The following is a 12,679-nucleotide window of genomic DNA, read 5'->3' as shown; positions in this document are numbered from 1 at the left end:
TCATGGGAGGCTTATTGTTTGGAGGCAGTGAAATGTTCATTAAGCAACAGCCGGGCTGCTTTCCACGCTAGCTGCCTGTACAGCCAATGAAATATAAATAATACCGGGAGAGGAGAGCGGTGCTGAATTTTATCAGATCAAGGAATGACACTCGCCTTATATGCACCAAATTAGGCTACACTAAACTGTTGTTAAGTCCCTGCTTCAACAAGTAGCCTCCCCCCCCCACCCTCTCTCTCTCTGTGTATGGGTGGACCTGAATGGCATTAATTGCCCCCTAAGATGACGGGCAGATGAAAGTGAGGTGGTGGTTTGCTGTGGGACATGGGGGCCGCCTACAAAGAGAGGCTGGCAGGTCTCACAGACTTCAAAAGCAGATAAAGGGCCTTTTTACACAAAGGATCCTCTTTTCGTTTTTTCTGCTTAATCTTCAGATTCAGAGGTTCATTCGTGCCAGCCTCCTCGCCTTTGTCCACTTTGTGTCAGGTTTTAACGCCAGAGGATTAAATTGCTGTTGCGGAAATCATTGTTTGTGTTTTCTTCCAACCCGATGCCTTCCCTTTGTCCCGTGACATAATCGACCGCTCTCTAACAATATGAGAGGTTCATCTCTGTCCTTTGGTGAGAAATGAACAGCGCATGGATCTGGTCACCTTGTTTGTGTGGGGAAACAGCGGCACAATGTGCTGTTTTGTTTAGGCAAAGTGCTCTTAACTCTTTAAGTAGCTTTTAAAAAAATGAGCACAAGGAGGTGTTACTTGGAGAACAGAGGGTGAAAACTCTGAGCTGCCCTTTTGAATTGAACAAATGTGAGGTTGTTTTTCTTTTCTCTGCAGACAAAGGAGGTCTGACTTGGAGAAAATCAGAGCGAGAACACATTTGTCCAAAGTAATATATCAAGCGTATTTGGAAACACAATGAAAAACCTTGGGAAAACCGATTTGCTTTCTCTGTCAGGTCCTTCACCTACAGCCAAGATTCCTGTCAGTCTCCAGTGAAGGTATTGGTCTCCAGCCCGCCATCTGCCCATGAATAGGACCAGTCACATTTCTGATAGCATTTAATGAAAAATCCACCCGGGCTTTTGAAGGGACGGGAGGGGGAAGAAGGGTGGATACGAAGGGAGGGTTGTGTTGAGGGGGGTTTTGCAGAGGAGTGCTCAACAAAGAGTGCCTTTCAGTGAAGTGGAAAGCTTAGATTGCTCCCTCCTCACTCCTGCCTCTCTCCCTCTCATTTTGTCTTTTTTTTTTTATTCAACATCAAAAATGTGCCAAATGACTGGGCAGAAACCCCCTGAGGTTTTCAATGGATGTGTGTGTGTGTGTGTGTGTGTGTGTGTGTGTGTGTGTGTGTGTGTGAGAGAGAGAGTGTGTGGGGGGGAAATGTCACACAAAGGGACAGGTGTCTTGCGGTTTAAGGTGGCAGAAGCCGTGAAGAGGACACAAAGGTAAAANTGGAATATGTACGGAGAATAAGAACATATCATGTGGTCCAGCTGGAGTCTCATCTGCCTCCTGATCCCTGCCTCTGTCCCTCTCTCTGACACTTCAGCTTCCTCACATACATTTCTTATTCTTCACTAATGTCTTCATCTCCTCCTCCTCTTCCTTCTGCTCTGACCTTCCTGGTCTCTTCAGTGAACTCTCTTTTCCTTTTCCTCTTTCTATTCGTCCTGATCACTTCTCAGATATGTCTTTTTGTTGTTGTTGTTGAATCACTCCAGCAACTCTGGCCTGCAAGAGTCTACTTGTGAAAAGCACTGGTACAAATGCTTGTATAACTTTACACGTTAGGGCCATGTAGCTAATAAGTAGCATATCATAAATATAACATCAGAAAGTATTTTTCAAATGCACACAGGCAGCTGTGTTTAGATCCAGTTTTTACGGTAAAGGATCCTGGTTTCATTGATCTGGCCTCATTGCTGTGATGTGTAGTTTACGTGGATTTAATAGTACCGCATAGTTTAGCAAAGTGATCGATCTCCGAAATAGCGCTGTCTGCGTAGCATTTTGTAACGTAACGCCCCAAACAGCGCCCGTCTGTTAAACGCTATCGATTCAAACGGCAGCGTTTTATTAATATTTAGTTTCAAGCTCTCGTCCTTAGTAAAAACAAAACTAGTGGAAGGAGAAATGCTCCCACCGGAAGCTGATCCATAGGTGCTGGGACAGCTCGTTCCCTCTCTGCAGCTCTGTGAGCCGCGGTCTGTGTGAACGCCGCTCCGCAGGTTAATGCAGGGCCGTAGCTGCGTTTTTAACGGGCCTAAAATGATATTTAAAATGATTCACTTTTAACTAATGTAATGCTTGTTTCGTTGCTTGTGGAAATAGTGTAGGTTTGTTTTAGTACAGTTTTAGGGAAACAAAAGTTAGGGGGGCAGCAAGGCTCTACAGTGGGGGGGCAGCTGCCCCCCCTTGCCCCCCGTAGATCCGCCCCTATCAAGAAAAGCCAATACAGCAGCATTTTTGAATTGCAAAATCAGTTAAATATGTATAAGTAATATGTAAATGGTTTTATAAATACCTGTTAACATCCACAAATAAATGTTAGCAACTTGTTTTGGTTAAAAACTGTTTTATGTGGACATAAATGTATTTCGTTATTAAAAAATGCACTTAAAAGGGCCTTGAATGCTTATGCCACTGATCAGGTTGATGCAGGATTGTTAGTTTTTTTCGGCATGTGATTTTCCTTGTTTTGACTGATTTACATACTGTGGTGAACTACTTGACCTTGTTATTACTGATAGACCATTATCTGTTGTAGTTAAGCCACAAAGGGCCAATACGTGTTAAGCAGATATTTAAAGGGGCACACAGTCTTTTGTAAAAGTTCATTTTAAAAGTAAAAAGTTAATAGTTATTTTTGATTACATTCAAATAATTATGGCTGTTTTTTTATGACGCAAAAATGTGGTGTAAAACATAAATAATAGTATTTGAAACAATAAATAGGGATTAATAACTTTTGTGTTAATGTCAGATAGACTATTAATAAATGCAAAACAAATACCTGTGTTTCATAAAGTCATTAGGTGTGTCACATTAAATCACTATTCCCGTGATTCCCAATATCTTTTGCAAAAATGCAATATTCGATATCCCACATAAATACGCAACGAATGCTTATTTGAAATACAATATTAATTGATATTTCTCCTTATTATTTATAACTCCCTGATTTGATTCCTGCTGCTTGTCAAACATAAAAATGTTTCTCTAATATATTGTTTTACCCTGCTGTAATTAAACTCTTCATGTTAGCACCAAACATATTGCATTGTTTGATTCTGACACTTCTCAGATCCAGAAACGTTGGCATAAACCAACTTTGCATGCCCACTCATGAGCTGAATACTGGACTGCCAGTTAATTGTGTGTCAGTGATGACGGTGCGTTCACGGGTCTTTAGTTCAGGTGATGGACGACCCCAGCCTCACCTTCCTCTGCTGCAGCGGAGGGGGCCTTCTCCGGGGTTGAAGACGCTGCTGCTCGGCGTATCGGCATCACACCAGCTTTGCCTGGGTGAGGAAAAATAAAAATGTATCCATAAACAAGGAGGAAAGCTCATTAGCACACACCGTTTTTTTTTAGACTCATTCTGTGTACGTGCGTGTATAAACATGGCGACACTGCCAAACCCACTTCATTCATTGAGGCCCATTATCATTAAAACAGAAGAAAAAGCGCCTGTGTGTTTTCACAAAATGCAACCACTTCAAGGCATGCACTGCTGTCCGGCTTATCCTCCAGCCTATGCCGATACATTTCAAACATTTTTCACGTGAGCCAGAAGATGAGTTGCCAGAAATGTTAGGGCAATTTCGCCATTTTGTCCGTTTGGTATACACAGAGTAATGGCGTCGCACAAGGCAGATAAAATTCATTTCAGTTGCATGGGGGGAAAAACACCGGCCTACGCTTTTCTCCAGCCTCGCATCCGTGCAAACACACATTTAGCTAGTAACGAACCATAACACGAATACAACTTACCTTTTACTAGTGGAGAAAAAGTGTGTTACTTTGAAGAAAATTCTGCACGATCCTTTATTTAGATTTCCGTTTATGAACCCCGCCCCAAAGACCGTTGGTCACGCAGCGTCACGTCAAAGGATCCCTACTGTCATGGCCGCCGTCGTTAACAGTTTACATTTCTTGTACTTTCTCACCGAGGCTACCTAGCAAACCAACGTTTTTATCTTTTAAAGTATTTATATAAACATTACAATCGAAGTAATACTTCCATATTTTGAGTCGATTCCACATGTTCTACCATACAGGTCAATATAATTCGAGCACACTTTGAATTGAATCTAGATAAATCAATTATTAACGTAGTGTATTAAAGACTACAGCTCTCATAATGTTTTGGATAGTAGTGCATGGCAAAGACTCATGGGAGATGTAGTCATCTAAAAAAAAAAAAACTAAGTGAAAACGACTAGGAACGCAGCTCTTATGAATAGCAGTAGGCTATTGGTCACACATTAATCGTAAAACAGACATTTAAACATTAGAAAAATCATTTCCTCTTTGTGGAAAGTTTTTAAGTTAAGCCCTTAATGAAAAAACCAAGATCGGTTAACAAATACTTCAATGTTCTTAATACCCTGATCATTATTTGTGGTTTAAATTTGGACCATAATGTAATTATTATGATCATGTTAACTTATCAACCAATTATTTCACAACTACTGGATTATTGTCATTTTTTGAAAATTGTGAAAGATGGCTGTCACATCGTCCTAAATTAACTTTTTTGGTCCTTATAGTACAAAAACAGAGTAGCAGCAATTAATTACAATTGTGAACCTGGAACTTTGTGCCACTTAGTCAGTTTCGGTCACCATTCACTGTGGGTACCTTAAAATGCTTTTTGTGTGACCAGAAAAAAGTAAACTACTGTAAAGACACTTCTCCAGAGACCGGTCAGGACAAATTTGGGGATCAGATAACCATGTAACTACTCGCTTATCATGAATATACATGCTACTCAACTGCGTCTACACAAAATATAGTCAGAACTGTGAGCAAATGTGAGCCAGAATTAAGTTCCACAAGTATTTTAAAGCTCTGGCAATGATAGAGAGGCAACACATTTAAATAACAATTTTTGCTTTAAAGAATCAGGTGAACAAATCAGTGCCTGGAGCTGCTCTGAAACATCCTTCAGCTTCTTCTGAGGACCGGCTGTCCAAAAAGGGAAAAACTGAAAACACACAGATTCATTTGTATCAGAGGGACTAAAAGAAACAAATATAGCAACATATATTTTGACACCAACAATCAAAAGAACAAATCATGACAATCACTTTTTAAATACCTTTTTTGTCTTTAATGTATTTACAAGTTTTATCTGCTCTGTAGTTTGAAGTATTACAAGCATTTCACATTGAGCGACCCTGGCGATTTGCTTTTTAATGTTGCATTTTTTGCTCGTTTCATTTGAATGTATCCGGTTTGTTCGTCTGCGTTTGTTTTGAAAGTTCTGTGGACAGACCTGCATCGCTTCTTGAATGCATACCTCTAACCTGTCATGAGGCTTATGTATATCAACGTAGAGCAAGCCAAGGCTGAGGGAAACACTTTCTGCCTGTTAGGAGAAGACTTGGACCTGGAAATGTCAAACACGGACAACGTTAATAGTTTCTGTGCATCCACTCTTCTTTATCTCTGCTTCCCCTTCATCCCAAAATAACTTTGTTTACCCTGTTTTAAACCAAACAGTGTGGAATCCAGGGAGGCTATTTATTTCACAATTATTATTTTGTTATTATAATTAATTATATTGTTATTTCTGTTGTTGTTCTCATTTGTGAGCATCTGCAAATGTTAAATAACTTTCATATTTGCAGTCCTTAAAAAAATAATAAATTAAAGAGTCCGGAACCTATGTATCTTTTAAGTCTCTTCTTAAAAAGTAACAAAACAAACGTAAGTTAAAATTTAAAACAAAAATATTTTCTATGTATAATACAGGTATTTAGTGCTTCAGCTGTTGGAATCCAAACTCAAAATGGCGGCATGTTTCAGAACCGTACCGCAGAAAAAAATTCCAGCCGTAAAACATGTCGTCTGCCCATACACCCATTTTGAAAGTTTGTTTGTTCTGCTGTAAGTATGCAGTTCTTCTACGCCCTGCCCCACCCTCCCCCCGGGTGTGTCCCTCGTCAATTATCTTCCGACTCCTCCTCCGCTTCCCGCAGCCAGGTGAAGAAGGCCGTAACAGACTTGAGGGCCACTCCCTTCCCCTCCTGCTCGGCAGGGTCTTTGCTCGTCTCCCACTTGTAGAAAGCGTCCTCCGAGATCACGTCCTCGTCATACAGACAGTCAAAGAACATCCGGAGGAGGTCTGCAACACAAAGAGACCAGCGGTGTTAACTTTGTCAGCTACTTGTCTTAGTTTTGTGCAATTTGTGATTTTTTGTTCATAATGTTAAACCTCATCCCGATGAGTTGAAGAAGTCTTATTAAAAGTCGGGCCATTTTTGAGAAGATTGAAAAAATATATATATATATTTGTCAATGAATTCAACTGAGTTCTTGTTCTTTTTAGCCATCAGATTTGAAAGTCCATTTCAGTCAATCTAGTGTAACCAGAATATCAACATGTCATTGTTACCTTTAACTTAATTAAACAAATGTAATCGGATTACTCCCAACTGTGCTCTTTGCCGGTATTACGTAGAAAGCGGAATTGTTGCATTCGTAAAAAAATGTTCTATAATATTTCTTTAGTTTATCCTCATTAACAATATTTAAGCTCAGTAAACAATATGCATACTGAAATAGTCACAGCAAGGGGGAAATTATGTTGGCGGTGTCTTGTCAGGTAAAAAAGCATATTTAGTCATCGTTTGTCTCTAGGGAAATTAACACCAGTCATTTTCTTTCCACTGAAAATGATTCCTGATTTGAGATGAGGCTATCTTAAACATGACTTTCCATTCTGCTGCAGTAACCCCCCCTGAACATCTATATTACATTCATTCAAAAGATCCAGTGGAGGCATCCTGCTGGTGCAGATGCTCCCCTCTGAGGAGATGCCCTCTGGGGGAGAACTGTTTCACATCTCAGAGCTTTAAAAGAAATACATTTACTTGTAAACCCCTCTAAGGTAAATGTTTTTGTTTGGATTGTGATTTACTCTATAATTATGAATGCACATTTATTGTACTCTGTTACTGCTTTGAGCTTTAGTATTTATGGCACTTTGTGTATATTAGTATGTCATTATTAAAATGCTGGCTTTAGTGAATACTGTGCCGTCTGTCCAATGCTGTAAGCTCTCTGAGGATAGTTCCTAATGTTTGTTGTAGTGGAAATACAGTAGATATGACATGCGGACATCCATTTACTGGTCATGATCGGTACTATGATTGCATTAACAAATATAAAAACCAGGTATGAACACTAATGTGGTTTGGGATTATTATGCATATATATGTTTTAGTTTTTAAAATTTCATTTAAAAAGGTGTAATAACATTTTAGCTCAGGAAAAACTTGATATGGTTTGACGCAACTTAAAAATGAAAGACTATACATTTGATTTATTATGTGTATTTGAATGTTATAACTTGAAAAACTACTCAAAAAACTAAACTGAAGGAATATAAATCTTAGTTTCCTCCTCCCACCTCCTCTTGATGAAGCTGAGACGCAGCACTTACTTGGAGGCTGATCAAGTGCGACGATCAGCATCTGAAGTGCATAAAGTGCTTGCAGCTGTCGCTCAGTGTCTGAGTTAAGGTACTTGAGTAATACAGGCAATCTCCTCTGGATGATGGCCGTGTCCACTCGACAGTTGGTGTTATCATCTGTTTGGTGAAGCGAGAGGCAGAGTGAGCGCACGTTTGGCACAGAGTAAAAATTGCAATCAGCGGCGCCATTTTTAAAAATTAGACGAGTCTCTCCTCCAGGTGGTGGAGTGCTTACCTTTCACTGCTGCCTTACACACAGCTGTCATCAGAGCCCTCAGGAAGGGGGACGAGCTCATCTGAGAGTCATCTAGGTTTGCCTGGGGGAGAAAGACAAAACACACACATACAGTTTCACATGGCTTTGAAAACTGCCTATGAAAAAGTTCAGTGCCAGAGTTCTATAGGTCATTGATAATCAGAATTCCTTTATTAGTCACTCAGCCGGGAAATGTACAACATTACAGCAAAAGTGACATAGCAGATAATAACTAGCTAGCATGTTAAATATAGAGACAAAGCACATACTGATAAAAGGACCACCCCTCTGAATTAAGGCACACAGCTTACAAGGTTTAATGTTTTTCTTTGCCACTTCTCTTACCTCTACCCAGTCAAAGATCTGCTCGTCGCTGGCCATGTCCTCCAGGAGGAGTCTCTCCAGCTGCTGGCTCAGCTCCTCAGGAGAGTAGATCCTTCCGGACAGAGCCGTCTCCGGACTGGAGCCGTCCGACAGAACGAACTGGAGTTTCTGTATTAAGACGAGAGGACATCAGTATGATGGGAAAGTGCAAAAAAAAAACATAATCAGGAAATGGAAAGAAGAAGGTGGAGGAGAAACGATGGAGAAGGGGACGGGAATATGGTGACTTATTGGGATTCAATACGATTAAGAAAACTGTAAAGTGGAAAAAGTGAATGAAATGTTACTTGAACATTGAAAAAGCAATATCAGAAGACAGGAATAAGGAGAAACCATTTCAAATATATGAGGCACATTTGATGAAGCTCTGCAGATAGAGTGGAGCCACAAAAATCTAATCACCCAGCATCCAAACATCTGAGGAAACACTCAGTACCATTTTAAGCAATATTATGTCACGACAACTGTTTTACAGCACATTTTTGTTGTTTCATGTCTTCCTGTGGTTCCTTAATTAAATGTATTTATTATTGATTATATTTGTATGTATTCATTATTTTGTTCATTATAATATTGTATTTAAAAACAATATAAATATATATATATATTAGGGATGTTAAGATACACCGATTCGCATCGGTGCACCGGCATAAACGTTCAAGATGCGAGTGCACCGGTTGAAAGAGTGCACATCGGCTACAGTTTGGGTTGAACTCGCGATGCATCGATTGTAGCGTCTTTGCATCGGTAAAAAAGCGATTCATTCATATAATATCCTCTCGTCAGCACTCAGCAGAGGCGATCTTTGATCTCTGCTTCGCACTACGGAGGCCGAGTGTCTCAGTTATCAACACACATGGAAGTCGAGGAGAAAGAGAAACAAAGCGCACTGAAACATACCTACAAATCAAACGTTTGGCAGCACTTCGGATTGTTCAAGAAAGACGGTCAACTTGAAAAATTGTTAACGATGCCGTGCCGCTTTAAAGTACACAAGTAGTACGAGGAACTTAGCGACGCACATAAAGAGGCGACATGGGGTCTGCGGCTGAAAAGAGAAACCTGAAAGTTAGACATATGAGTTCAATCACTCAGTGAGGTGTTCTGTCAGAGAGAGAGGTGTTTAGTTTACAACAGCCTGTGACTGCCAATCATAGTTTAAATGTCTTCCCTACTGTAAGCAGTTATGATAGAGCTGTTTGTGAAAGGTTATTTTTATTCTTTCTTGTTCATATAGAAACCACTGCTTTCTGCTCACTGGTGAGTTAGCCTATGGATGAGTGTTAAGCACATCAGGCAGGCAGCTGTATGGGCATTCACTATGGTAGTTGTTATTTGCACATTGTTAATCATGGGCAATGCATCCTTAAATTGTTTAACTGTGAGGTGTTATACAATTGTGCAGTACTAGTAGAGAGAACCAAATATGTAAAGCACTTTTTTGTTAATGTATGATTTGCTGCATATGAGGAATGAAACAAAAATCCTCTGTCGTGCCATATTGAAGTATCATTATTCTGCATTGTGTTGAATCGCATCGTATCGCCCCGTATCGCATAACGTTGAATCAAATCGTATCGCATAATGTTGAATCAAATCGTATCGAACTGTATCGCAACAGGGGTGAATCGAATTGTATCGCCTGGTGTTTCAAATGTATCGTTAATTTATCGTATAGTGGCAACGTATCGAGATGCGCATCGCATCGTCCTCAGTGATGCGAGCGAAAGCACATCCCTAATACCAGTAGTATATATATATATAGTTCTAATATATATATATATTTTTTTTTTAAAGATATGAAACTTTGTAACTCAGTAAAAATACAATTATACAAAAACCAACCTGTTGTGAGATGAAAGCCTGGACATCCTCCCCCTCTGGCAGGAAGTCGGTCCAGTTGAGGCCAGATTCCCTCCACAAAGAGCCCACAGTCCTATGGCTCTGTGGAGACCAAAGAGACAACATCGCACATCTGTTCTCTGAAACAACTCATTTCTTTCTGGTGTCCAGGACAGGCCGAAAGCCAAATGTACCAAAACAGGCTACAAATCCAAACGGCAAAATAACCTGTTGAATAATACCCAGAAGTCCATTCCATAATGAAAGCAGGTAACATCATTACAAAATTGAAAATAAAGTGTTGCTTACCATTTGTTTGCATAGTATGTGCAGTATTTCAGAAATTAAGATCCCAGCTCTTCCCACAGGAAGCAAAGGTTTGCTTAATTCACTGTGAACAGACCAAGACCACAGATTACATGCAATCCTCCCTTTCACTCATACAGAAGAATGGGGAAGTTAAATAACACATTAGGACACTCACGCTTAATACATTATACTGTGCAACTCTAAGTTCCTGTTCAAACTTAAAATGTGTCCAAAACAGGACTAAAAATGTATCTCGGAAATGAGCACAGGAAACCATAACATAAGCTAGAAAAAAGTAAAGTATCAACTCAGTATTTTTGTTCATTATGAAAATATTGATCAGATGTCCAGTGACGATAAACAAAGTAAAAAAATCTTAGCTACTTCCTCCACCAACCCTGTGCACAGTGAGCCAAGTGGTCACATTTTATCCTGAGCAAATGCACCACATTTGAGTTCATTTGTATTATATGTTCTCTTTTAGTTTTGGAGTAAATGACTAACCTAAAGAGCCCTCTCATAGAGAAGCCCCCCTCCTTCAGCACGGGGCTGAGCAGCTCGGCCAGGTACAGCCAGATGTGGGGAATGTCGATGGCCATGTCGTCCGCCTGCTCCAGCATGTCCGCAAAGCTACAACAAAAAGACACACTGGGTCTTTATATTAAGAACTATACTACTGTTCCTGTACTCTGGAAAGAGACAACTGGAATTGCACATGCATTGTAAGTATAACTACAAATTAAACACAAAGCTGCTAAAATACACATTTGATTATATTTGAGAACCTATAATATGTTGAATTATATTTAAAAACTTTTTTTTAAAATTATGTCAGATTCACACTTTTAAGTTGTAAACTGCTTTACAGTATCAAAACAACAGCAAACCTTCAATGGTGTTTTCTTTTAAGTTTACAGAGTACACTAAAGAAATAAAATAGGGTTTTCCCATTTTGTGTCCCATTGATATATATTAGCAACATGTTTGACCTACATGTCCAACATGACCTACATAACCCTTCAATACGGACGTTTCCTATCAATGTGTTTCTACTGGAAAACCACCATCAAGTGGTTTTCCATTAGAAACACATTGAAACAGATTTTTCTAAAAGAATAATAAAACGTGGCCAAATTCATCTCCGACCTATCTTCAGTTTCTATAGATCTTTAGTTATAAGGGAAAGCAACACAGCCAGTGACAGATCCCAGGGGAACACCTTTAGTGAAAACATTTCAATGCAAGATTTTACTTTTCTTTTCTGGTAGACTTTCAGCAAAACACTGAACAGGTCTGACAATCTCCTGGTAGAAAGTTGCGGACAAACAATACAGACAAATGACAGTGTGTGTCCAATATGGCTGATGGTGTGTGTCGTGGCTCGGTAGCTCCTGATTCAAACCACCGGCCTCGATTAAAACCTACAATATACAAGACTGTTGACGGCCTAGTTATTGTAGAGGATGAGTTACTCAACTCCCTGGCGGTTCAAATTAAAACTATGACCCAGGAGGAGCTAGTCCTTGTAGCCTTTAACACCTTCGATTCCGAATGGATCGAGACTTCTAAAAAGACGTTGTTTGAAGTCTGTCCTGAAACCAAGCAGCGGTGTGTGGCCTTTAAAGGCAACCAGAAGGATGCAAACAATATCAAAAGCTGTCTAAAAAAGCTAAATGAGTGTGGTGAAAACATCCCCCGTTTTGTCTCCCACTACCTGGATGTGTCCAACCTGCTGAGCAAGATGGAGCGACTGCACAGCGAGGTTTGCGCGTTAAGACACGTAGTGGAAGTTCAGGCAGATATTGGTGAGGACCTGCGTGCTGTGGCTGCGACCATGGACAGCAGAGTTGCTGCCATAGAACGCCAGTTGGAGCCGAGTCATGGTGGAGGACTGGCTGTACCAAGTGACGCTGAAACTGCCTGTGGGAGCGCTCAGGGTGATGGCCAGGATGGTGCGGTGTCGGTGAAGGATGCGAGCCCCCCCGGCCCTTCTGCTGATGTACATCCCAACTGTGTTGACCCGGTTGCTGCATCAGGCACGGTTGTTATCCGAATCCATAGGAGGCAAGTCCAAAGGTTGTTCGACAAATCCTATTCCGTTCTGAGACCGGGAAAAAAGTGTTGAACTGAGGTATGACGCTTAAATGGCGATCAAGGAGATCCGAGTTGTCCCATGAGTGCCCA

General features: G+C 40.4%; 1 protein-coding gene across 1 annotated transcript in view; it reads right to left on the bottom strand.

Annotated features, from left to right (window-relative positions):
• Positions 1-5,314: 5,314 nt before the first annotated feature.
• LOC104942097 (eukaryotic translation initiation factor 4 gamma 3) overlaps positions 5,315-12,679 on the bottom strand; it is a 73,771-nt gene continuing 66,406 nt past the window's right edge. Inside the window, exons 27-34 of the mRNA XM_010767294.1 lie at positions 12,274-12,522; positions 11,000-11,149; positions 10,496-10,577; positions 10,190-10,288; positions 8,306-8,452; positions 7,940-8,021; positions 7,675-7,821; positions 5,315-6,354 (exon numbers count right to left, since the gene is read on the bottom strand). Of these exons, the coding sequence (XP_010765596.1) occupies positions 6,173-6,354; positions 7,675-7,821; positions 7,940-8,021; positions 8,306-8,452; positions 10,190-10,288; positions 10,496-10,577; positions 11,000-11,149; positions 12,274-12,522 (1,138 nt within the window). The 3' untranslated portion in view covers positions 5,315-6,172. The remainder of the gene's footprint in view (positions 6,355-7,674; positions 7,822-7,939; positions 8,022-8,305; positions 8,453-10,189; positions 10,289-10,495; positions 10,578-10,999; positions 11,150-12,273; positions 12,523-12,679) is intronic.

This window comes from Notothenia coriiceps, unplaced genomic scaffold (assembly GCF_000735185.1).
Source record: "Notothenia coriiceps isolate Sejong01 unplaced genomic scaffold, NC01 NC01_scaffold00004105, whole genome shotgun sequence".
Lineage (NCBI taxonomy): Eukaryota > Metazoa > Chordata > Actinopteri > Perciformes > Nototheniidae > Notothenia > Notothenia coriiceps.
This window is presented reverse-complemented; position numbering and strand designations above follow the sequence as displayed.